At 44.5% G+C, this 26613-nt stretch overlaps 1 protein-coding gene across 7 annotated transcripts in view; it reads left to right on the forward strand.

Annotated features, from left to right (window-relative positions):
• PIK3R6 (phosphoinositide-3-kinase regulatory subunit 6) overlaps nucleotides 1-26613 on the forward strand; it is a 73009-nt gene that overhangs the window by 6293 nt on the left and 40103 nt on the right. For 2 of the 7 annotated variants that reach the window (XR_003095810.1, XM_006031277.3), the window contains exons 1-2: nucleotides 8935-9217; nucleotides 22570-22702. Coding sequence is in view for 5 of the 7 variants with exons in the window: in XM_006031277.3 (XP_006031339.1) it covers nucleotides 22690-22702 (13 nt within the window). In the remaining 2 variants the exon portion in view is untranslated. Of the gene's footprint in view, nucleotides 1-2152; nucleotides 2168-2613; nucleotides 2684-8394; nucleotides 8620-8934; nucleotides 9218-9321; nucleotides 9430-22569; nucleotides 22703-26613 lie in introns of those variants that run through there. The other 5 variants (XM_025212893.1, XM_025212891.1, XM_025212894.1 and 2 more) reach the window with 5 other exon arrangements.

Consider the following 26613-nt stretch of genomic DNA (forward strand, 5'->3'; position numbering starts at 1 on the left):
CGGTGCTTTGTAAAAAAGCCCCAACTCACCAGGTGCTGCCCCCTGCTGCACCCCCACTGTCCCACACTGCATGGGAGACTCTGCATGAGCCCCCTGACCCCCCCCTCTCCCAGCCCCCACAGTGACTGCAACAGCCTCAGGGCTTCGGAGTGCAGCAGGTGGCAGTGGGGATCGCCCCCCACCAGGCACAAATGGTGAGTCGGGGGGTTTTCTCATTTTTTTTCCCTTAAAGGGCCAGAGCTGGGGTGGGTGGAGCAGCCATGGAGGGGGCTGGGACAGCAAGCGGGGGTTAGGGGGTTTGTGCAGAGCCCCCCCACGCAGCATGGGGCAGTGGGGGGCAGTGGGGATCACCCCCCGCCCGGCAGCACCTGCTAAGTCGAGGCTTTTTTTTTCCAAAGTGCTGGAGCTGGGCTGTGCCAGGCTGGGAGAGTGAGTGGGGGATGGTTCTGGCTGATTCGGATATTTGGAGATTCGGCAGCAGCTGAATCTCTGAATCAGATTCGGCTGAATCAGTTCGGGACAGTGACTGAATCACCGAATTGAATCGCTGTCCCCTGAATTGGCTGAATCCGAAGCGAATACTAGCCGCTTTGCACAGGCCTAATATTCAGCTATAATATGGCTTATTAAACTGGAGAGAAAAATAGGACAAACTGTCTTAGGAAAAGCTTAGTAGTCAGTAGCCTGCATCAACCAACCCAACAGTTTATCACAGTCAACACATTGTTTTCTCTTTGCTCCATGCAGAGGAAATGTAGAGGCTAGTGGGGCCAGTGTAGCTTAAGACCTTTCCCTTTGACTCCCCAGCGCTGGGGGGCACCACTCCACTGTTGCTGCTGCTCAGCACCAATAGGGAGTGTAGCTCTCCCACTTCTCCCAGGTGTCTCGGCTGTTTGCACAAGCAATTTTGACAAGAGGTTTTAGCGTTTATTTTGTGTTTTCCCTCTGGATTGTTTTTCTGAAGCTGATTCTGGGAATGGAAGTAGAGAAGCTAAATTTAAAGAGCCGATGCTTCCTGAAAATTATTTTCTTCCCCTAAAAATAATTAGAAGCGACGTGCCCGAGGAATTCTCCAAAGACTCATTAGTGTCCAGGAACCAGCCACCGCTTCCCACTCCAGCTTTAGCATAAGGTTTTGGTGTTTGTTAGATTTCACGACACAGATGAACATAGAATATAGGAGCTGCAAATGCTGTAAACTATTGCTGCAAATCCAATCTTTGGGATCTTTTCATGCATTGGCATTAGCTGTGTTCAGGTCCCTCTCGTGTTTATTTTCTGCAGATGAGTCTCATGGCAGAGGTGATCTTCACCATAACAGTGAATGGCCCTTGTCCATGTTACGCGCATCACCATAATAGTAAGCATGAGGTAGTTACAGCAGAGAGTTGCTGGAAAGCAGTCTGACAGTGCCTTGTACTTCCCTGGGAGAGGTGCCTGAATGGACTGTCTGAAATCACAAGTTCAATTGGGTTTTGAGGTGAAAACCTAAATCAGCCCAACCTGGCTCCACACTGGACCCTAATTCTCTCTCAAGACTCCTGAATCTTCAGGATCCAGTTTAACCTGGGAAGAGATTTGAAGCTCTATCACAAAACCCACATCCAGGAGAATTCTGTAGTTGCAACTTCAGACTCGAGTAGGTAAGCTCATAAGGCAGCCCTCACCATAGTGCTTTGCCAGTGACTTCTTGCACCCTTCCCTTCCCAAACTATCTTTTGATCTCTTTGTAGGAAGGGAGGAGACTTCTACTCCACCTGCTTTCATGTTGCAGCTGATATAATTTGTCACAGACGCTTACACACTGCAGCTATCTCTGGCCATCATTTTGGTCTTTGAGATTGTTAACAGCAGACCGTTAGAGCAGCCCTTTGGCTGATCTAATTTATTCCATAAATCATAAGGTTGAACGTGGATGCTTTTGAATTGGAGAATGTAAAACAAGTTATATGACACTTCTGTTTACATTTCCCAACCTGTGCTGCATATAGTTTAGCTAGACGCCAGGATTTTATCCTAAATCAGGAGCAACTCCACTGAAGAAAATGAATGTAAAAATAGTACTAGAAGAACCTGGGGCTGTGAGTGCAGTGGCCGTAAAATGCTGCCTTTGGTGTGAATGAGTGAGGACTTCTGATGTAGTGTTGTATCCCCTGCATGCACAAATGTAAGTGAAGGCACAAGATACAGGGCTGGGGAAAACAGTTTGCAACTGGCAGAGTCCCAAGTGTACAGGACATATTCACACGGGGCAGAGAGTGGTGTGGTGCGTCTGAGATTTAAGAGCAGGAAAGACTTAAAGGAACTGGTTGCTGCTCTGGCAGCAAATACACAGTCTTGAATTTGCATTTGATACTTTCTTTTCCTGCAGCTCTCACTGGAGCTAAAAGGAAACTCTGGCTGAGCAACCGCTCCACAGTGAGAGCTTGTAAGAGTAGATTAAGCTCTTGACGTGCTACTTTCATAACCGGTCTTGCTCTGAAATGGCTGTGGGAGAGCTGGGGGAAAGCAGTGTAATGTGAGGGGGCGGTGAATTCTGCTCTGCTTGGAGGGACATCTGGCGTAGTGTGGGGAGACGGAACAAGCACACATGCTTATTCATGTCGCTTATAGAGCTGTGGGCTCACGGTGTCACCATGCAAGACGGCTCAGGACCGGAGCAGCCAGACGATCTCCTGTGACGGTATTTGTACAATCATTGCTCACACTGGTAGCAAGCCAGGGTCTTGATTTCTGAAATGTGCTTGGGCTTTTGGATTGCAGCAGTAATTGAAAAGGGGGTGGGAGTGGCAATTGGGATTCTTCACACTTTGTTTCCAACTCCAGAGTGGGTTTTCTCTTGCAAGTATGCATACTCAAGAAAGATGGCAACAGAAAAATCCCAAATGCATTCAGTGTAATTAAACATGCTAAGGCACAAGGCTTCAGAGCCCTGTTTGAGAACTAGACTATATATAACTCGCAAAGAACACAGGTGTGAATTTCACAGGCAGTGCTTAGCCCAGCTTTCTGGCGTCTACACTTTGGCCTGAAGCAGAATGTCTTTTATAATAGATTTTTTTTCTGTCGTTTCTGGGGTTTTTAATCATTGTTTTCTGGGGCTCCTAGTAATCACCTGCTCCATTTCATTCTCCAAACTGTGTACTTTTTTGACTCGTAACTTAACACTTAACACTGCTGTGGAAAGCTACTCTTGCTGCGCAGGTTTGCTTCATAAATCAGACAGGTCTTCAGTGATGGAAGATGCTTGTTTGAAGTTGTGAGTTAGAGGGTAGGATGGAGAGTCCAGGCCTTTTGCCAGAATAGTTCATTTCACTTGTGGGAGTGGTTTTACTACATGTAGAAAGTGCATCTTTGCTGGTACAGCTGAGTCCATGCCAGGACCGCTTTGGTCAAAAAAGATATTGCTATTCCCATATCGTAGACAGAGCTGTAACCTTCTTCTTTCTATCTAATAATCATCTTCGCAGACTTTTCTTGGCTACATACTCTGCTCCATGAGCTGCCCTACCATCTCTCTGGAGAGTGTCTGAGGTTATCACTTCTTTATCTGAAGGAAATAGATCCAAAACCCTGAATAAGAATTTCAAAAAAAGATCCATAGTCAAACTCTGAATCTCAATCTGTTTTTCATTTCTTGGTCTCGTTTACTGTTTACTGGTCTTGTTTCACTTTCCTGGTTCCGCCATTCATCTTAAAACAAACCTCACACTGGGATTGTTCTTCTTGTTAATTCCTTCTTGGTAGTAAGTGCAGGCTTAATCCTGCGGTGTTGAATGCCCCCTGCAAGATGCATAAATTCAGCAACTCCCAGAGTATCAAGGCAACCTAGGACCATTCCTTCTGTGACAAATCAATGGACATGGTTGGCTAGTAGAGACAGGTCCCTTGGTACCCAAGAAGGCTGTTAAAGGGCTGATTGCCAGGTCCTGGTATTAGGTGATGTGAATGGCTCCAAGGGAACTAACCTGTCACATCGGGGGGGGGGGGCGCGGGCGGGGGGGGGGGGGGGGGCATCCCCGGGGACTTGTTATAGGCATCTTGTGCTATGATTGGCAATTGAACTGATAAGTCAGGGTGTGAAGACAAAACCTGCAAACAATGCAATAATATCCATGAGAACCATCTCTTAGCATCTTATCTGTTACCTAATTTCATAGATGCACTTCTTTTCTATGGAGCACTCTGGTAACAAAGCCTGTTAGAAATTATCTGGAAGGAGCACTGTCAGGAATTCTGTGAGGATTAGTGATTATTGTGGTTTGTATTACAGTGAGAGGTAGCTGGCAGTATTAGATTGAAGTCAGGCAGAAGGCAGGGTATAAGGCAGGGAACCTTATAGACTAAGTAAATCAGAGATGTATAGCTTGAGTGTTTGTGAGCCTGAGCTCACTTCATGAGATACTGTGGAAGGACATGCACAGAGCAGTGTATCAAATGAAGAAAGTGATTTGAATACAAAAAACAGGGAAGGAAGGGAGGAGAGAGGGGCAGTGCTGTGAGAGGCACACAAGCAATAAGCCCATAGGAACAAGGGGGTCACAAAAGCTAATCAGGTAATAGGATAAGAATCCATTTAGACCATATTTAGCACAGTCCAATCTGTGGCTGATTTCTTTTTCCATAATTTTGCATTCAAGTTCCCTCTTAAAGTTTTGTTGGCTAAGAACAGTCACACTGGGCACATCCATGCATGCAGGCACATGCACTTGAAGCAGCTCAAATTTGTACCAGGGATTTTTGCCTCAACACATTTGCCTGAACATGCAATTGGTGTGGGGCAAGTTGTGCCACTTGGGGCAAACTGACCCTGCCCAGCTCCTCCCGGATCTGCAGCCAGGGGGGAGCGAGTTGAAGTCTAGGGCCAGCACCTGTGGCGGCACTACCAGTATAAAAAGCTCCCCTGGTAAGCATCTCAGGGCTACTTGCTCTCAGGAGCTTCTGGGCCCCAGCCAATTGGTATCTGGGGACACTAGCCCCTTGTGCCAGCTGGACTGGTGAAGCAGCCCTAACCTAGATTTCCTTGCGCACTCTTACCCACTGCAGCAGTGTGACAGTGGTGGCTGCTGCCTGGCTATGACCTGCTGCCACCTGCGACAGCATGTGGCCCCAAGGCTGCAGACCTGCCAGACCTGGACAGGGACCACACTGCCACCTGGGCTGTGGCATGGATGCTGTAGCAAAGGTGTCTGCACCTCTGGGCCAGCAGACAGTGGGCCCTGGCTGCATAGTTGGTCTTTGTGTGGCATTGCTGCCATGTGTGCCCTCACCCTGCCATCTGGGCAGCTATTTCCTGGAAGATGTTCTCAGTGTGGTGACCTGCTTTGAACTGACAAAACATGTCCTCCTAGCCCCAAATGACCCTGAGGTTAGCCACCTCATTTGCTCTCCAGCTGGGTCCTGGCTGCCAGTCCTGAGCAGGCTCATCTGCTTAGGTCCTGCCACATGCCTCACTAGCAGGAATCCTGGTGTTCCCTATTTAAAAACCGCAAATTCTCTGATAAAAAAATCCCAAATTCACTCTTTAAAATACCCCAAAATCCATGTTCTTCCACAACTAAAATAAAATACCGCTATATAGATAGATAGATAGATAGATATAGACACACACACATATATATATATAGCAAGAGAGAGAGGGAGAGAGAGAGAGATATCAGTTGGGCAATGTCTTATTGATGTATTTATAATTTGAAAGCAATTTGGAAGCCTACCAGTGTCTCTATCATCATAATAAAATAAATTCTAAATATCTATATGCTTTGATGTTTACTTTTGGTTTTATCATAGAAAAATTAGAGCTCCCCCTGACCCCTTCACTAAAAAGCAGGTCTCATCCTGTCTGGCAGCTGGGCATGCTGGGTGTGTGATAGGAAGGATGTGAGGTTTGTAGGAAGGGGTGGGGAGGGGTGTGGGGTGTGTGGGCAGGTTTGGGGGGAAACAGGGGGTGCGGGGTATATGGGTGAGTGGTGGGATGTGGGGTTTGCAGGAGGGGGGTGAGGAGAATGTAGGGTGGTATGGGATGTGTGGGTGGGTTTGGGGGGTGTGGGGTTTGAGAGGGGCCACCACTTGCCCGCCCCCCGCCCCCCTGCGGTGCACAGCCCTCAGCACTAGAAGCAGCAGCCAGCCAGGATGTGTCTGCTGCCGCACTGCCTGACCCATGGTCCGTGCGGGGAGAATGGGCCCAGCCTGACCCGACCCGACCCAGCATGGCACAACAGCCCGCTAGTGTGCCTTTGGATAGGACCGGGATATGTTGCTCCGGGACCCATGGCTCCTGTCCAAAGGCGTGCACTAGCTGGGCAGGCCGGGCCAGGTCAGGCTGGGCCCATTCTCCATGAGGGTCAGGTGGTGATGAGGAACATTTTTTTCATTCTCAGCTTGCCTCTTGCTGGTTTGAGGTGCTGCAACAGGCACATGCGTGCTTGTCTGGATGCACCCACTGGAGCATCCAGGGAGGTTAACCTGTTCTGCCACAGGCTTGTGTGTCTTTCTAGAACTGAGTCAGATTGGCATTTATTTATTCTTACATGTAGGAATTGTTCTGGCTGTCCAACGTAGACAGTAGAAGGACACTGTAAACAGGTAATGACATTGGTAGAGGTAGAATGAAACTTGGATGTTATAATCCGTGTTATTTGGTCCAGTGATGATGTGGTATTGATGTTGAGTACAGCTTGCATCTGTGTCTGCTACAAGGCCTGGTGCCGCAGTGAGAATAGGAGTTAAGTAGCCTGTTATTTGAGAGACACCATTTTAGGTTGCGGGGCTGCCTGTAAGTCAGAAGAGCTTCTTCTGCCATGGCTACCTTGAGATGGTTATCTTTTTCCAGGAGGGGGTGGAGGTCATTAATGATGTGTCTTAGAGGTTTAAGGTGGGAGCTGTAGGTGACAACCAGAGGGAATGTCTTTTTCCCAGAGTTGGTATTGTAGCAGGTCAGAGCAGGATCTAAATCTGGGTTTGTTGATTTGAGTGGCTGCAGTTTTGTATTCTGTTGTAGATGTAGGAATCTCTCCTCCAGGTCCTTAAGGTGAGATGGGATCAGAGCAAATTTGGTTGTAATGTAGAGCTTGGCTATAGACGAGGTTCTGGTGGTATGCTTAGGATGGAAGATATTGGCATGGAAGTGGCTGTGGCAGTCGATGGGTTTCTGATACAATGTGGTGGTACTGGGGCTATTGCAGACCTTCTTTACCTCTTGTTTTTATTTAAGTAGTATCCTGGAGCCCCAGCTGTAGACCAGGACCCTGCTATGCTGAATGTTGTGCAAACCCCACAGAGAAGGAAGGATTCTAAACCAACAAGTGTGCTCTAGTGGGGGCGGGGGTTAACCCATGGCACACATGCCACAAGTGACATGGCAAGCTGCTCCATGTGACATGCAATTCCCAGGCATTCAGTTGAGGGAGGCACCAGAATGGAGGCAGGGAGTCTCAAACCTCTGGCCCATGTGGAATAGAGTTGGGGCAGGAAACTGCTATGAGAGGAGATATCAGGTGTCACAAGACCCTTCCCTGGCCTTGCAGACACTGAATTAAGGCGTTTGATCCTCATTTGTAATTTAAAACTGCATAGCCAGGGTTAATCTGGCTGTTGACAGTAATACCTCCTCTTGCAGCAATGTCCTGCCCCCACAGAGCTCCTTTGCCTCCATTCCAGTGTGCCAGGGCACAAACTCTATCAAATACGTCCCCAGGGGGCCAGGGATCAGAGTGGCACTCAGGGAGCGGGTGGGGAAATGTTAGTGAATGTCCTGGTCAGGGGCTTGACCAGACCTGAGGTTCTCAAACTGTGGTCTGGCAATAACTGGTGGATCACGGGGTACCTTCAGTCTCTTTCTGTCCAGTTGGCAAAGTGCATAAAAAAGAAGCTAACTAGTTCTTATACCTACACTTCTGATATTACTTTCCCAGGTCAATAACTCCACAGTACTTGTCACAGTGAGGATGTGAAAGTCTGAACGGAAGGCAAGGCATCCACAAAACAATCTTTTTCTCAGCCATGGCCTGGACAGGTGTGGATCCAGGGATGGTGCGCGGTGTTGTGCCCCTCTCTGGCTGTGCCCTGCTTGCACAGAGAGCTCTCCTTGCTCCCTGGCACTTCAGCACAGCTCCTGCTGGGAGCTCAACCTGTGTTGCAAGTTCTGTGAGCTCAGCGATTGCCAACGTAGGCTCTGCCTGGAGCCCAGGCTTTCAAGCAGCTCTGGAAACTGCTGCTTTTCTCTCATCCCCTTCCTCCTCCCACTTCTGAATTCAGCAGTAGGGGAAAGGAGGGGAGAAGCAGCTAGGGACCTGCCGCCCCGTGCTTTCACACAGCTCTGCACTGCCACCACTGTTCCTATCTCCTCCTTTCCCTGCTGCTGAATTTGGGGGCAGGGTGGAGAGAAAGGTGGAGAAGAGGGGAGAGCAGCAAATGAAATTTGAAGATACATGTATAGATGGGATAGGTGGCTCTCTGATTTCTAAAACCAGTCTTTTTAAAACATAAAATCCAACATTTCTATTGAAAACTGAAGGAGGAAGAAATTTACCTAAAAAAACAGCTGGTATTTTAGGCTCCCCGCCTAAAGGCTGTCCCCACGGAGAGAGGGGTATACAGCTGGCAGTGGAGGGACATGAGGTAAGAAGGACATTTGATCTTGTTTGGGATTATGAAGGGGAATCAACCAGTAAAAAACAATAGTTACAAAATTAAAACACTTCTCAAATCTCATTTTGAGAAAGAGGATTTACTAATCAAAGTGGCTTGTGTGTGACAAGGGGAAGGGGGGATTTCTCACTGGTGCAAGACATGGAGATGGGTATGTCATGCTATTTGTGCATATCAAGAGCTGCTCCTGCATACTGTAATGTCACACTTTCCTCCTTGACTCATTTATCATTTCCCCATTGGTCATGCATGCGTGGTGGGGGTCTGTGGGTCCTTCCGGTTCTAAAAGGAAAGCGTGTGGTCACTGAGAAGATATGAGCTTACAGCTCAGAGAACCAAAACAGAAACAAAAGCCTTCCAGCCTTTGCAAGCCTTTCACCAAGCTGCACCTAGGGTGCCCTTCAACCTAGCTCTCCTGTGCCTGGCCCACGGACTAGACGAGGCCAGAATTACTGAGCTGATCCCAATCCACAGGCTTCTGCTCTTGCTCTATATTTTTCATGATGTCTGTGTTGGCACATCCCTGTACTCTGAAGGCAGGTTTGCACTGAGAAGAATCCAAGGGAAGGTAAGTACAGTCTGAGGTAGAGGCGCAAATGGTAAGATTTCTTTCAATATGCCAGGGAAAATTATTTCCTCTGCAATATGTGAGGCATTGCCTGTGTTTACTAGGCTGTGGGAGACCCTGTAAATGGCCTGACCTGCTGGAGAATGAGAGCCCCTAAGGAACAGCTGGATCCACTTCTAGAAATATGGAATCACCTGCTGTCCCAGTCCATGGTCAGTATTTACTGGCCATGGGCCTCAATACCCTACTTCCTGCGTTGGCTTCTGCTTGTAACTGTAAGATGGTAGTTCTGTCTCACCATTTAGCGCAGGAAACTATTCTTGCTACTTGTTTTTTTTTATTCTCTTTCCTTTTTCTTGTCCTTGTGACAAAGTATTTCCAGGGATTTGAGACAGCTCTTTACAAAGACCTGGTACAGAGGACACACAGTATTTCCTTGGTTACATTCAAGAGCTGTTGATCCTGTCCAGAGATGCTCTCCTACCAGTGCTGTAGTAGTGATGAGTGAGTGGGCCGGGAGTATAAATCCTGGTTTACCAATTTGCTACTTACCAAGTGCAGGTTAGACAGACAGCTTGGCTGGGATAGTTTAGTCAAGGATGATCCTGCCTTGAGCAGGGGGCTGGACTAGGGGTGAAGTTACATGTTACACTTACACCATACTAAGGGCACCTAAAATGTGTGGGTCTGCACATTAAAGATCACTAACCTGTGGTAAGTGCCCTCTGGACATCTCAGTTATACCACTTCAGGCAAGGGTTAACTCTGGGCTATGCTACCTAGCTCATGTTAGGGTAATTTCAGTCTGCTCCATGGAGATAAAATGAGCAATTTGCAGTCCTCCAACATTTCAGGATACACTACTACCCACCCTCCAAGACACCCCTGTTTGCTAGCCATCTAATGGTAAGTCAGAGTCAGACATGCAAGAAACAGTATTAACTTTGAATGCGTGACTGTTCATAGCACATTCTAACTTTAACACCACTTAACACTCCACAGATTTAGCCTGGTCAAAATGTAGCATGTAACGTCACCCTAGTTAACCTTGTGAGGTCCCTTTTAAGTCATATTTTTCTATGATCGTAAGTGCGCACCAATTTGATTACCACGTGAGGGAGAGTAGTTGCAGTTCTTAGATCTCTCTGAATCAGTTTAAGAATCAAGGGCAGAGAAACTAGAAAGGCATTGCCACACTCTAAGTGAGAGATGATAAGTGTATGCTTGCATGTGGATATATACACATGCCGTATGCATGCAGGCTTGGGTGCATGTATGTGTACACAGGAACGTGCACATGTGCACACATACACATACATGTACACACACACACACAAGTACCTGCCAACTGATGTGTGCTCACACACACTAAAATTGGAAGCAAGAAAACAAGTTAATGAACAAACATTATTGCTGTCCCAATCTAGCTAGAGGGGGAAGACACTGCCTTGCAGCAGAAACAGCCCTAGAATCACATGTGATGAAAAGACTATTTGGGTTAGGGACTTTAGAGATTCAAGATGTTCCTGGAACCAATGTCCTTGGCCTGGTGGCTTTTCAGAAACTCGCCTCTAACTTTAAATAAACAATTGCAACTAACATGGGTAGATGGGATCAAAGATCAAAGTAATCTTGTAGCCCTGTGGGGTCAGGCCAACTCTCAGGATCTCAGTATTGCGCTGTTAGACAGGAGGGTGTGACACAATTGCACATATACAAACATACAAATCAGTTAAGTGCATACACACACACTACCAACTCAGGCACATACACATCCAAACCAGCCTAGGCACATGCATACCTATCACCAATTCAAGCACATACACAAACCAAAAATTAGACAATAATCAGTGGTCACTACCTACACGGATCACTAATTTGTATATTACACACACAATGACATATATATATATTCACTGATTCACACACATATCATCTATCTATATATGCACACAGGTGAGTTCCTAACTTGGATGGTATGGTATGTATGCGTGCGTTTGGGGTACTTGGGATACCTTGTGGGAAGGTTAAGGTGAGAGAGAAAGTGTAAGGAATGAAAGTTGCCAGAACTGGGATTAGAACCTGCTGGGCTGAAGAACTGAGGCTTGGGGTTACTCAAGGTTGCTGGTGCAAGGGAAAAAGCCCGGGGTCAAGGAGGAGACAGCCAGGAAAGACACTGACGCAGAAACCTGGGAGCTCATGGGAAAAGGCAGTGGGGACAAGGCAGTAACAGTGGGAGAGATCAGGAGACAAGGCAGTGGAGACAAAGCAATAGCAGTGGCAGAGATCCAGGGAAAAGGCAATAACAGTGACAGAGATCAGGGGAAAAGGCAGTGGGGATAAGACAGTGGCAAAGAAAGGGGGGTTTGGAGGCAGAGAGGAGCTCAGGACAGGTGTTGGAGGTGTCAGTGGTGGGGGTGAGCCAGAAGCAGGAGAGGGAGAAATGAGACAGAAGTTAGAGGGGCAAGGAGCAGAGATTGGAGCAGGGCCAGAACCGTAGTAAAGCAAAACCCAACTCAGGGGTCCAGATAGCAGTTTTATTAAACAGACAACACGCTACACAGCCCCATGAAGTTATTGTTTCCCACATACACACACACACACACACAAGCACTCACAATGGCAGCAGGAAAAAGAGACTCAGTGGAAGGGCTGGAGTCCAGGTAGGGAAGAGAAACAAAGTCCAAGTCCTTGGTTGAAGAGGGGGTGGGGGTGGGTGATAGCTACCTATCCAGGCTGGAAAGGGGGCCTTGTCCAGCAGGTGTTGTCCAGAATGGGGGGGTGGTCACTGGCAGGGGCCCTGCGTAGATTGGGGGGGGGGCCCATGGCGCAATGGTGGGTTGCCTCATCTTTTGTTTCTTGAATGCTGAGGTTGGTTCCAATGGCTGGGTCATTGGTCCAGGTATTGGTGTTGATGGTTTGGTCATTCAGAGGGAGCTATTTTTAGACCTACTGCCACTATCTCTCAAGCACCCTCATTCATCCCCATTCATCCAGGAACCAATTTACATAGGAGGAGTAGGTATGAGTCATAGGTTACAGCACCAGGGGACACAAGATGGAAACTTGACATGACTTATGCTAACTTACATATGTAGGCTTAAATCATATGGTATCAGTAAAACAGTAATATAGAACAATAAAAATCAATATAAACATAATAATTATACAATATAAAGAAGGAGAAAAAACAAAACAAATACAACTTGCTACCAAAATAAAATGCTGAAGCTTATCCTATGTCTTAGCTCACCTATACTTATCTATAGGGAATAGAGAGGAAGAGAACAAGTCCGAAATGGTTGGGGAAGGGGAGGGAATGCATTTCTTTTTTTTTTTTAAAGAAAAACTGGGGGTTTTGCTACAATCTGAGGGCACTGCTACCCTGACTCCAATGCTCTCCTTCTGAGAAAGCACCTCTGCCTCCATCCCCTCTTCAGAGGAGCTGAGTCCCACCCTCACGTTTCACTGGGAGCTAGCTCCCTGCTGCAGTAGTGTAGGAAGAAAAGGCACAATAGCTACTAGTCCCTGTAAACTGCACCTGGCTCTGGTGGGTGTTGCAGTGAGGTGCTTCCTCCTAGAGTGAGGAGTCTTCTAGTCAGGCAGCTGAGCAGGGACAGATTTTTCTCTGGCTCCTCTGCTGCTAAAGAATAGTTATGGGAATTGGGTGTCTAATGCGATAACTCTGTATAAGTTCTACCCACTGTCGGTAGCATGTAGTGGTGACTATGTCAGTTATAGTGTTGGACTTTCTAGTTCCAGTAATAGACTCTTATGGTCTCGGACAAAAGGGTTGCAGGTTCAGTCCCTGGTACTGACAACCTCTCCAAGGGTGTGTGCTAAATGTGGTGTTTTTTGCTTCCAGTCAGGATAACTCCTTCCTGCACCACTGAGAGAACAGGACAGAGGGGGTAAAAGTATCTCATGCCTTATTCAAGGAATGTAATACCAATTTGGGTTCATTGGTTCTGTGATGAGCCTGCTGCTTGGGTCCCCTCAATGATCTACAAGATGAGCATTAGTCCCGTCCCCCCGCAAGCAAAATGAAAAAGGCTCATTCATTTTGTGGTGGGAAAAAAGTGACCAATTTGTCAACTTCACAGCAGAAATGAGCCCAAAGATTGGCACAGCAGTCAGCAGGGTTGAGAACAGGGCAGCTGGACAAAATAATATGGATTATTTGGTAAGAAAGGCCCATTCAAACAAAATGCCCTTTCTGACAGCCAAATGCCAAGGTAGAAGTGCAGGAGCAAGGAACACAGGCTACCTACAGAATGGACTGTGCTGTCCTGGAAAGCAGTGACTGAGAAGAACTGAGGGGTTGTGCTGGATAAAGACCTCAGTACGATTTCCACCAAGATGCATAAACAGGGAGAAAGAGAGTGGGAAATGGGAAGGTGATTTTACCTTTGTATAGATAATGGGTGTTCATTCCAAAAAGCACACCCTGTCCTGCTTTCAAAACCCAGCACTATATATAACCCGTATGCTTCAGGCTTTGTATTCCTCTTCAGGTTACTCTATTTATATAGCTGACAGTTTCCACTGCTCCATCCATCATGCTGCTCCATGCTGGTTCAGTGATTTCCACACAGTGTCTTTGTCATTGTTCTGGTTCTCCACCCTCTTGGATAGTGATATCACTTATGACATGATGATTAAAGGAACTCCTTAGATTTGACTCTGTTTCCATATAATTACTTTTTTCTTCCTGAGCCATTTTTGCTGTGGGATTTCTTTTTTGTGAATACCATAATAGTCTAGTTTATGAAGAACTTGTTTCTATAACTGATGTGATGACAGGTTCCCACCATGTGGGTGTTACACACCTTTCAAAAATAGGTATTTGCAATGAAAATAGACTCTGAGCCCTTAGCTGCCAAATGCTTGCTGGTATAGCTCTTCATTTCATGTTGCACTCTTTTTCCATGTCCTTTAAGCTGTCCAAACTAAGTCATCAATCTTAACCGGACAACTGTGGTACGGAACAGAAATTGTAGGGGATTATTGTGTCACTGCAGTGACTCGCCGTTCCACTGGGCCTGCTGTCCACCTGCCAAGGCTCCCACCCTACTACCACGTATGACATTGTATAACTGCACAGTTGCATCCATGTCAACAGGCCTCCTTGCAAGACGCAAAGTTATGAATGTGCCTAAATGTCTACAGGATCAGGACTAAGGCTAATGTTTTCTTTCCAGCAGCAGCGTGGGTTGGTTCTTAGCCTGATGAGGTGCTCTAATTCATCAAATACACAGTATGTTGTTGCCTAAGAAAGCTCTTGCCCCTCTGAACCACTTAATTCCTAAAGTGTCATCCGGCCATACTTTCTGCCAAATAGCAGGGTTTAAATTACTATGGCTCTACTAAGATCAGTGAGACTACATTGATTCACCCAGATGAGGATCAGCTGTAATAACTAAGGATCGGAACATCAATCTTTGGTGGCTTGGGTTCTCAAGAAATGTTTTGATATTTCTCCAGAGAATCATTTCCTCTAAAGAGCAGTTCTACCTAGGAAGCATTTCTGGGTACTGCAGGGTTCCATGTCTATGGCCTCTCTGTCTGGCCATATCTGTTATTACCAGTTTACAAAGGCAGAAGATGCTTTTGCTAACCACTAATACAACTCCTCCATGGTCTGGAAGTCAGGCTAGACTCTTTTGTCCATTGCCTGTAAAAATAAAAAAAATGTGTGCAGGCCAATTGTGGGTCTTAGTTACAGTGCAATCCCTTTGTCTCCTGATGTGTGCATCTCCATTGCCATATTTGGTTTGCACCAGTGGAAGTGACTGAGGCCTAGTGTAGTTAAACAAGTCTTGATGAAGCATAGGAAGGAATAGAGTCCCTCTTGCTCTCCCGGATTTGTGTTTGGTATTGTAGGGTAAACGGGCCGGGGGGGAGGACACGACATTGTATGGTTTTTTACCTCCTGTTCTGTATCAGTTCTTAAACCATCCCTATTTCCCTAGTATCTGAGTGTCGTTTCATAGTTCATTAAGTGACATGACTAGACTAACATTTAAGGTAACACATATAAGAGTTGTTTCAGAATGTCATGTTAATTTTTTCTTAGAAAGAAATCATTTTCAAGAAACATAGATTTAAAACTCAATTCTGTTTAGTGTCTGTTGTCCAAGCACTAACAGCTCTTGTTTTTGCTTCCAAAGCACCAGAAGAGTCAGATTTAAAAAAAAAAAACCCAAAAAACAAAAAAACCCTAATGAATGTTAAACTTCTCATGAATGGAAAATTCTTTGGCTGCTTGCAGATATGGGGGAAAAAAACAAACACGTTTTACCAGACAAGCAGCACATTAGTGCAACCCAGCTCTGCAGCATCTGCATAGATTGGGCACTTCAACAGGACTTTTTCGTACTTTTATCTATAACTGATTCAATCAGCTATTAGGTAAAAGAACCAAAAAAGTCCTAGTAAAGTGCCCAGTCTATACAGACACTGCAGAGCTGGGTTAAACTAACACGCTGCCTCTTCTGGACATGTACTGGGCTCGGCACAGGTGCATGCCGAGTTTAAAGGAAAGCGCAGTTTGGGGTTTCTTTTTCTCACGTCTGCAAGCAGCCAAAAAGACTTCATATTTCTACAGCTTGATTCTAAATCTAGAAATGTATTGTTTGTGGGTGGGTTCTAAATTAAGCTAAACTCTCCTCCTACGTGTCAGCAGTGAGACTTGGATATAAAAACCATCAACAAAATTGGCAATAATTGTCATTTTTCAGTAGGTCACCACCATGCTCATTCTATGACCTGTTCCTGGTAGGTAGTGGAAGAGAGGACCCTAGGCTTCTGTGGTCTTCCCAGAAGCAAACTGGCTTTTAAAAAATAAAATAAAATAAAATAATACAAATTGCCTAGTCTGGGGATTTAACCAAAAAAAGTTGCAATATTTTGTGTTCCAGTTTATGGAGCTTTGGGATAATAGACGACTTCCCTCTTTCTTCTTCTTTTTTAATATGTTTTGAGCTCTAAAAATTGCAGCGAGAAGTCTGAAAATGTCACTCTCGTGCACCCTAACACTCAGGTTTTTTAAGGCAGGCTCATGATACTTTGGGGAATGTACCTCATGCTTTTTGAATGCTAAATTTTGGTGATTTTGATTGTACTAATCTTATAAATGGGGGATTGGTTCCTGAACCAAGGCCCGATGCCCTATTTTCACCAAAAATAACCCAAAATTTTGTACTCAATCAATTAGAGATGATTAATATAGCTACATTAATGTATTTAGATTGTAAATAGCAATCATATTGATTTGGAAGGACTTCTCTGAGGTGACTTTGCTGGACTTTTTGAAGGGCTCTTGGCTGGAGTCTTCTCCGAAGTCTTGGTTGCAAGCTTTTCTAGAGTCTCGTCTGCTTTCTTAAGGAAAGTGTCCAAGGAAGTTTGGACAGATGTTCTCCAGGGAAATGAGTGATACAGCGAACTTGTTCGCTGGCATGGTGTTGCATTGGATCAAGCACCTTAAAGTCAAAACTGACTTCAGAAAGTCGAAACAGAGTGTCAATTTATAAATGTTGTCAGTGCCATTCATTGTAATTTGAAACATCTTAAGTTGAGAACTGCCTATATCTGTCCTGGCATTATCATGCCTACTCCTTGGGGCAGTTTTTTGCATCTAGATATAAGTTATTAAAGGCATGATCTTTCTATGAACACAGGGGATATTTTCACAAGCTAGCTCCTGGCCTAGAGAATGGAACAGGAGGGGATTATTTGGGGCCTCATGGGACGCATCCAGATGAATGCAGACGTGCAGTATATGGTGCCGCAGACCCATCTATGGTGCCACACACTACACATGCTGCACATGCAGGTGTTCCCTGCACTACTAATTTGCAGCATGGTGGGGAGGGGGGAGGGTTATTTGACACTGGGAGATCCTGTGGATTGGAGAGAAGGGAGAAAAGCCATCACACATTTTAACTTGTTTTGTACAGTTTTCTCAACATTGCTGAGAAAAATGAGAGGTCAGGAGGCTGAGCATATTTGTAGCCTTTGCAGTCAAGATAAGAGGTAGCAAAGAGGAAGTTGGAAGGAGGGCTGTATTCGCTGCAGCTTAAACAGAACCTTAAAAATAGAAGAGAGGAAAACTTCAAGACCACAAGGGGTTCCTCACTACTTCTCACTGGTTTAAGCTCACATGTCTTCTGCCTACTCATGAGGAGCAGATAGCGTGCTAGGGTGCTAATTGTATGTGGAACCTTGAAAGTCTGTTATCACCACAGAATATTGGTCACCCTCTAACGACATGTTTAATCTCTGAGTAATTGCTCATGTTGCCCAATTAGGCTTACCAAAGAAAGAAAGAGAGAAGTAGAAAAAAGAGAAGTATTCTGCATTGCAGTAAGAGTTAGATAAGGAGGGTGGGAGAGTGTATGGCAGTGAGCAGAAGAAACTTGCAAATGGAGTGAGTTGGTAAGCTCAGACAAGAAATAGTTTGCTTTACTAAATAATGACCCATAGCTCTTTGCCATCCCCCCGAGAATCAGGAAATGCCTTATTGAGCTGAAGTAAAAAAGCCAAGCACTTCCCTGTGTCTGGGAGAATAGGGTTTCTCCCATTTTGCCAACTGAGAACTGAGGCACATAAAAGAAAAGCGATGTACATCACAGTGACATTGAGATCCCTTTCTACAGCCAGGGATAAAACCACCCCCTCTTTTAGGGTGTGTACACACCTACTAACTTTCTGACAGTTAAGCCAACTTAACTTTTTAAAGTCCACTTAACTGTCAGAATGTACACACGTATATGGAGCAGAGTCAATACACCTCTGGGGTGTATTATCTTGAGTCACATTAGTTAGCTCACAGCTTATGGCTGCTGCTCTGCCAAGGAGCTGTACATGTGTACATTCTGATGTGGCTTAAGTCAATTTAGTTTAATTGACTTAGTTAAGGCACCTTATTTTACATCGACTTTGTAGGTGTGTATGCACCCCTAGTCCCTAGATTGAGCTACCTCCTAAACCATGCAAAGAGAGGAATAGGGTTTAGCTCCTGACAAGACTGGAGCTGTTGCCCCTCCTGCCTTCTGTCTCTGTCCACTAGCTCAGCAATTCCAGCTGTCAGATGGCAGGATGCATGCTGCCATCACAACAGGAAACTCCCCCCTTCCCCTCCTCCCCCTCCCTCTAGCTACACTAACTTTGAGCAGCTTGCTGCCCAGTGAGGAGCGGAAGTCTGTGAGGATAGCAGAGATCCAGGGCTGATTGTCAGAGGCAGAAGCCAGAAATAAAAAGCAGACAGAGCTGTGGTAGATTTTGTAAACTTCAGTTGCTGCAGAATTCTTTTTTTTTTTTTTTAAATAAATTTTTAAAGAAATATAGAAAGCAGAATGCTCCCAAGGGACCTGAGTCACCCATAGTGATATGCCTGCCTCTGCAACATGTTCAATCAATGAGTTATCTCACAATGGCAATATGCACTTGACTGTTCAAGTCCTGAAAATCCATGAATACATCTACTTTTGACAGGTGAACTGAGTATGTGACCCCGCAAGTGGGGTGGGGATGAAAGGAAAGGGTTGCCTGATCTGAGAGACCAGAAGTTGCTTGTGTGTGTAGTAAATGATGCAGATATTGTAACGGGTTTGGGTGGCCAACGAGCCTTTGTATGGGCGCGCAGGTGCAGTTTTTGTAACAGGTTAAGGTTCTCTTTGTGGAGTGATACTCAGAGTGTAGATATATATAAGCATATATATATATCCATATATCCATATATATATATATATATGGACATATATTTTTACCAAAAAAAGAAAAAAAAAAAGAAAAACATCTACTTTTGTAACACACTATCATCTTACTGTTAAGTCACAAAAAAGCAGCCCCTGCAGGACCCACCCACCTTTGACATCAACTAGTTTTCAGGGATGCAAGCAGGCTGGAATAGAATCAGTTTGCCTACGGCTATTTATGTCTGTGCATACACCCATGGTTACATGACTGCTGGGATACAAGGTATAGCTGGGGCAGAGGCATACTGCAGGGCACTGTCAGAAACAGAGCATGGTCAAGATTCATAACTCAGGAAGGCAATGACTGAACAGAAGGAAAGATGGCTCCTAATCTGAAAGGTGCCGCCCTGCCCAGCCTTCTTCCCGATTTAAGACTAACACAAATAACCACTTCCCAGTGTGGATGGAGAGAATGTGGCATGAAGCAGATGATTCCAGCCCCCACGCAGCACTGCAGCATCATAGACAGATGCAGTCAAACACCAATCTGACCCTAAATGAAGTGTTTTGCTTCAATTACATTTCAAAGATTTAAAAAATTCTCATAGCAAAATGTAATTGTATAGACACAGTGCTTGATCCAGAGAGCATTTGGACAAAAAATTGGTGGCCAGCTTCAGTCCCTGACGCCTGACCTGTATTGAGAAATGCTGATGTTTTAGGAGCTCACCTTTGCTATTAGAGTGCTCATACTGCTTCTCTGTAACTCATTGCAGTCCCCACCCTTCCTCCTCTTCCTCCCTTTGCATTCCCCGCTTACCATCACCACCAGTTCCTGTTTTTCCTCCACTCTCATCATACAACCCGACTGTGTCAAAGCACTGGGCTGAAAGCACAGGCTAAAGCCAATTACAGAGTGCCTTTCCTTTACCCTGCTTAATTGCTATGACCCAATCCTGACCAAAGCCTTTCTTCCTGTCCCATTCATGCACTCACCAAAGCTCTGATGATTCCCCTCAGTCCTGACGTGAGGCTCTCTGCTATCCCAGCTGCAGGCTCGCCCTCCACAGGTGCACGACATTCTCCCGGGGCCCTTCAGTCCCAACCTGAGATTCCAGTTTTGGTATCCCCCATGCATAGCTCTGCCGACATCTTTCAGTCCCAGTGAAATTAATAGAGAAGGGGTATATACTTAATATATACTTTCTAAATTAAGTATATCCTTAATTTATCTGACATCCACTATACTATTTATATATATTATTTATTTATATTATTTATTATTATATACTTTAATAATAGAGGGTCTATATACCCCTTCTCCCAGTGAATTAAGGACTGTTTGATTGAAGGTCAGGTTTATTATAGTAAGAAGGAAGGGGTTACACTGGGATGAGGGAGAAGTGGGATTTCAACTCCAAAAATTAAATTCTACTCTCCCTAAAGAACATCCCGCAGAAGCCCAAACCCAGAGATGCAATAACAGGAGTTGAAGAGGAGCAGACCTGCTTTTTAAATTCAACCCAATTCAATTTGGTGTAATGCAATTAAAGAACAGGATGCATGGAGCGTGCTACTATTTGTTAGGGCTGTGTGAGGCTTTGGACCGTGCTTCGGATCCGGAAAAGATTCAGACACTTTGGACACCAAAACAGCATGTCTGGATTGAAGCGCTGGCTTCTTTAGGCTTTCCGAAGCAGTTTGGAGCTTCCAAACCACTTCAGAAAAGCTTCGGTGCTGCTTCAGAGATCTGGCCATAGGGTATAATGGGGAATCAATTAAATATCTATACCTTTGTTGCTTTTTGTCTGATTTGGATGAAACTTGCAGGGGTGGTAACCTCTGCTGAGAGCATGAAGCCTGTCAAGTTTCAAGAAGATTAGCGCAGGGGTTTGGGGGGAACTGCACCCCAAATTCTTGAAAGCAAAACTCATGTCACGTGTATGTGTTACACCACAGGAGGGGTGAAAACTGCAGGGGTGGTAGCCACGCTGAGGTCACAAAGTCTGCCAAGTTTCAAGGAGATAGGTACAAGCGTTTGGGGGAAGCTGCACCTCAAGCTGTTGGCAGACAAAACTCGTGACATGGGTGACACTGCGTGTGTTACGGCGCAGCCAGCTGAAAACTGCAGGCCTGCTAGCCCCTGCTGCGGTCACGAAGCCTGCCAGCTGTGGAGGAGATCGGTGCAGGGCTTCTGGGTTCTGGGGCCTTGCACCTCTAGCTGCTGACAGGCAAAACACATGACATGGGTGGTTGTGCAACTAACTGTCTCCGTCTTGGGGCAGTTGACTGTCTGTATTGATTCCTTCCTCTCCTTAGTCTCGGGTTTTGTAGGTGTTAATCCTTGCTAATTAACTCATTATCTAGTAGGTACTAGTTCTCCCCAAACCCCTGCACCAATCTTCTTGAAACTTGGCAGGCTTTGTGGCCTCAGCAGGGGCCACCACCCCTGCAGTTTTCACCCCCTGTGATGTAACACACACATGTGACATGAGTTTTGCTTTCAAGAATTAGGGGTGCAATTCCCCCCAAACCTCTATACCGATCTTCTTGAAACTTGGCAGGCTTTATGCTCTCAGCAGAGGCTACCACCTCTGCAAGTTTCATCCAAATCAGACAAAAATCAACAAAGTTATAGATATTTCATTGATTCCCCATTATACCCTATAGCTAGATCGCCAAAGTGACTCCAAAGCTTCAGAGCCACTTTGGCCAAATTGAAGCAGGAAACCAGTCTGGAGCTCCGGATTGGATCCCTGGCACCCAAAGCGGCTGGATCCAAAGCTGAATCGAATAGCTGCCTATTCGCACAGGCCTACTACTTGTGCTGAGCTAACACCATGGGTGCAGCCTGTCCCTTTCAGGCATAATTCATGACATTTCCAATCCTAGATGTACCAGCCCCTAAGTCCCACCATTTAGTGGTTCCCTATCACCTTTAGAGTGAGATAGGGAACATGGAGCAAGGACTCGAGCAAGAAGTCGTCTTTTCCATTGGACACCAGGGTGCTGAAACAAGCCCTGAGACCTTCCAAGGTTTTGAGGAGGTCCTGGTCAAGAACCTGAAAGCTTGCAAATAAAGAAATTCCTTTACAACTATCTAACTATCTAATCTAATCAAGTATCTAATAAGAATATCACCTCTACCACAAGAGTTCTGACTGCTATTGCCTTTAGACTAACACGGCTACAACCAATATCCCTGGTAAAGAACCAGCATTCAGACAAGTTTCAGAAAGACCTCTTGGTGTGATTAAGTTAGATTTCTAGCCATAAAAGCTACTATCCTCTCTCTCACTAGATCAGGTACTGTATGGGCAATAGCAGATCCAGTTCATCCCATACATCACTTCTCCATTATACTCATCCGATGGCCAGGAAGAATCATCACCAGGGGGCAGAGGGAAAGTCTGTGTTCATGACCTATTCAATCCCAGGTCTCTGCTGATGTTGGCAATGAAAGAACAATTATGACCATGGTCTCCCTTGCAGGGTCTCGACTGTTTGGGGAGTCTGGCTGTCAGTATGCTTTGTAGCTGCCTGGGCAAATGGTAGCTCCCTGGTTTTGCCCAACCTCCCTCTGGCTGTCACACCTTGGCAGGCCTGATTTCATTATCATCTTGAGGCTCAACATGCCACGCTCTTGTTTTGCAGGATAGACAGAGGACATAAGGCCATGCCTGGTAGGAGTGAGAAGCTGCCATCCACTCACCCAGCTGTGCAGGAAGCGTTGCAACAGACAGAACAGTCCCCTGCTACAACCTTGGCGCATTCATGGAGAACACTGGTCTGTGATCACCATTTGCTTGTGGGGGTGGGCAGACACTACCGGGGGGGGACATTGCTTATGCCTGCCATGCAACTCTGTAGCCTTCATCATAGCAAGAGGCTTACTGAGATATAACTTCCCTAAATTATTAGGATGGATGCAGACCTTGCTACACCAGTATTTGGGAGGGGCTGAGCAGGTAGCTCATCTGCCTGTTTCTCAAGAAGGCATAGGGAGGAAGGCTGTTTGTATGGCTGGGCCTGGTAGTCCAGCAATCCATTTTTATTTTCAACACAACCATCTCTCATCAGCTTTTTTGTGCCTTAGTTTTCCCGTCTCCAAAACAAGGGTGTTATTTGCTGACCTAACGAAGGACGGTTAATATAACTCTGCACAGAGAGGTAGCACAACTTGGATGCATGAAAATTAGGATTGAATTGTGCAGGGTGCTGTAGAGACAGTGTCAGAGCTCTCCTTCCCTGAAAAGCTTACAGACAAAACAAACCATTTTACAAATGGGAAATTGAGGCACAAAAAATTAAGTAACTTGCCAAAAGCCATACAGTAAACTTGCTCCAGAGGATGAACAAAACCCCTATCACCTCGAGCCGGTACAGTAGTTTCCCAGAAATTTTAATTTGGGCACAAAACCAAGCATGGGAAATTTCATTCACAGAAGAAAAAAGTTAGCAAAATGATAAGTAACTGGAAAAGGCCTTCTCAAATGCTATACACAATACCTGTAATTAAATAAGAACCCTATATAGTACAATTAGCATTTGGCTATTTGCTTTAAGGGTACATAGAGTGCTGTAACTGGACAAAGAAAAGAATAGTAGAAGATACTATATAGAACTATATAGAACCTGCTGGCTTATTTTTGGGTTTCTTTCTCTATCTTTATGATTAACCAGAAGACAAGCACAGCACTGCAGGTCATTCTAGTAGCTTTGGCAACTCTTCCATGTTCTTCATTGGAGATGTTCTTAATACAACTTGGTGAAACTTGAAATTTCCATTTTGTAGGAAATTTTGAAAATCAATAATGAAGCAAAACCCCCCCAATATTTTTATCATTTCATGTGTAATTGAAACTCAGAAAAAATTATTTTGGAAATTTTAAATGTTGGAATTTTGAAAATTGACTTTTTATTCCAAATGTTACTTTATGGGTGTTTCCAAGTTATATTTTATTATTTTATGTTATTTCAAAGGAACTCAGCAATAACAATTAGTATGTCATATTATAACCTAGTATAAAAATTAACCACTATTTTTTATTTGTAAAATAATAAAGGACGGCTCCTACATCATGCTGTTTGACACATTTTATCTTCTTTTCTAAGTCAAAATCTTTCTTGTTTGTATTGTAATAGAATAGGTTAACACTTTGATCCACACATGGAAATAATTTATTAAAATGCAAACAGAACACATTTTGATTTAGAAATAATTTTGAAGTAACATCTGACTTCAACAATTTAAAAAGATAAATGAAAACCAGCAGAATAGTTCAGCTATTGCATTATGTCCTAGTATGACATGGAACTACAGCTGAATATGCACAGCATGCCACCAAATGTGAAAAATAAGGGGTATATAATGAAAAGAATATTCAGAATGAAAAATGTCCACAATTCAAAATGTTCAAAAAAGAAAAATATTTAATTCCAAAATATATCAGAATAATAATATAATATAATAATAATAATACAGTAATATAATTTTTCCATAGTAATTTTGATCAAGATTCCATGAAAAAAATCTTGTTTTAATGAAAGCTTTTCCTGATGCTGAACTCTTTGGGTGTGGTTGGATAGACTGATACTATTACCTTGGATGGATTATAGGGTTGTTGTTGGAGCATGTAAATTTAGAGAGTTTTGCTTCCTTCATCTTCTTTACGAAGTGAAGGTGTTTGTGAAAGGCTTCATGGCTGTATGCAAGAGATCTCCTCTTAGTAAATGGCTGTTATGTCTGAGTTGTTCTGGATGCTGCCAGTTTGTTCTACAAGTCTGGTATCGATCTGTTCCTGGATGGCGCAGGGCCATTTATGTCCCCTGCCTGCAGTGTTTCCTCTATGAACCTTTGCAAGTCCATTTCTCTGGGAAAGGTTTCCACTGCTGTGTCGGTCTGTACCTGAGGCTTACCCTCTGCTGACTGAAGTGAACTCAAGAAGAGACTCAGTCCAAAACCCTATATACATACCTAAAGGGCTGCCTTAATACTTGAAGTTTTCCTCCTTCCTTCAGTGGGAAATATAGTAAGCTGTTTGGGGCAGAGATTGCTTTTTGTGCTGTTTTTGTATGGTGGGATCCTGGTCCATTGCAAGTTGCCACAATTCAGACAGAATCTAGACCTGATTCTCATTTACACTAAGCCCCTTCAGTGTTGACAGAGTATGTAGGAACCCAGCCCATTATTATTGGCCATATTTTAGAGGTAAAAGTGCAAATATTTCAAGTAGAACTTTTGGGCAAACTATTTTTTCCTTACTTCCATACATCCCAGGAACAACTAAACTGATTTTATCCAAATCCCTACTCCCTCTAATTCATCTATGATCTAAGACCCAGCAATCAAAAAAAAAAAAAGCAACCAACTAAACAGACTAACAAATATGTAGAGAAAGTTGGATAAATCATTTCTGATTCACTCTCAATAAAGTATTCTTAAATCAAAATTGGTATCTTCACAGGTTTTACTAAACTGGTATGACTGTGTGTCGAAAAGTCTTAAGATATGTGTTCCTCAGTGTATTGTCCCCCATTCTACATGGTAAAGTATAAACTCATTCATATGGAAGTGCTGCTTTGGCATTTACTAACTCACCAGTTTCTTACCAGGTATGAACCTTCTAACTGAGGTCAAGAAACCATAACATTTTTCTTTTTTACCATCTTAATCCAGTTCTTACAGACCTCCTGCCCCATTTACAATTCCACTAAGCTGTCCTGGACTCCCATTCACCATTCCATAAAAACTATAAAGCACCTTTTGCTTTCCAAACCAGAACGACCCTCACCATCACCTTCCAGGTTTGATTCTGAGATCATAATACCCACCTATCACTATAAACTGTTTTCAGACTGACAACATCCAGACTGCACGCTCTGGCCTTCAATCTTCAGAGAAGCTAATTTTCTTAGGCAGGCTATAAATCCAAAGGAGTCCTAGGCCAGTGATTAATTTTGGCATCTTTGAAGCATCAGGAAGTAGGGTCTGTGATACAGGAGTTCTGCAGGAAGGAATTCAAATGCAGCTGAACACAGGAGAAAAATAGTTAAATTAATACTAAAGGCAATCTAAAGGAATGGTAAATTTTGGACTGGGTTGTGTGCTTGCGTGTGTATTCATACGTGTGTGTGTAATTCTGAATAAAGTGGGAAAGTTACCTGCTCTCAGCTAGTTAACAGTCCATGGCCAGATGTTTGTTTCCAATTCTAAGAATTCCTGTAAAATTCTTAGCACTGGAAACATTGGTTTGGAGTTGGAGTGTGCCTGCATTTATAGCCTGCTTAGGAAACAGGTACTCTGGAAGTCAAACCAGTATGTACGTGGTGGATGTTGTCAGGCCAGAGATCGAATATCATGATTACAGAACCACATCACTCACAGAAATAATGGTGATGGCAAAGTTATTTCTGGTTTGTAGAGCAGAAGGTGTTTTGTGTTATATATGGAATGGTTAATAGGAGGCAAGAAGGGATTTCATGGAAGAAAAGTAGATTTTGCTTGCATGTGAATGGAGTTGGATAAGTTTGTGACCATACGTGGAGGATAAACAATGAAAATACTATGGGTTCTTAACCTCAGTCATGAGGTAGGAGGATTCATAAATGGAAGAAAACAAACAAGAAACTTAACGTAGCTGGGTCTTCAAATGACTAGTAAGTGGGTGGGGGAGTTTTTACGTCATTAATTAGCAT

The sequence above is a fragment of the Alligator sinensis genome, unplaced genomic scaffold (assembly GCF_000455745.1).
Source record: "Alligator sinensis unplaced genomic scaffold, ASM45574v1 scaffold17_1, whole genome shotgun sequence".
Lineage (NCBI taxonomy): Eukaryota > Metazoa > Chordata > Crocodylia > Alligatoridae > Alligator > Alligator sinensis.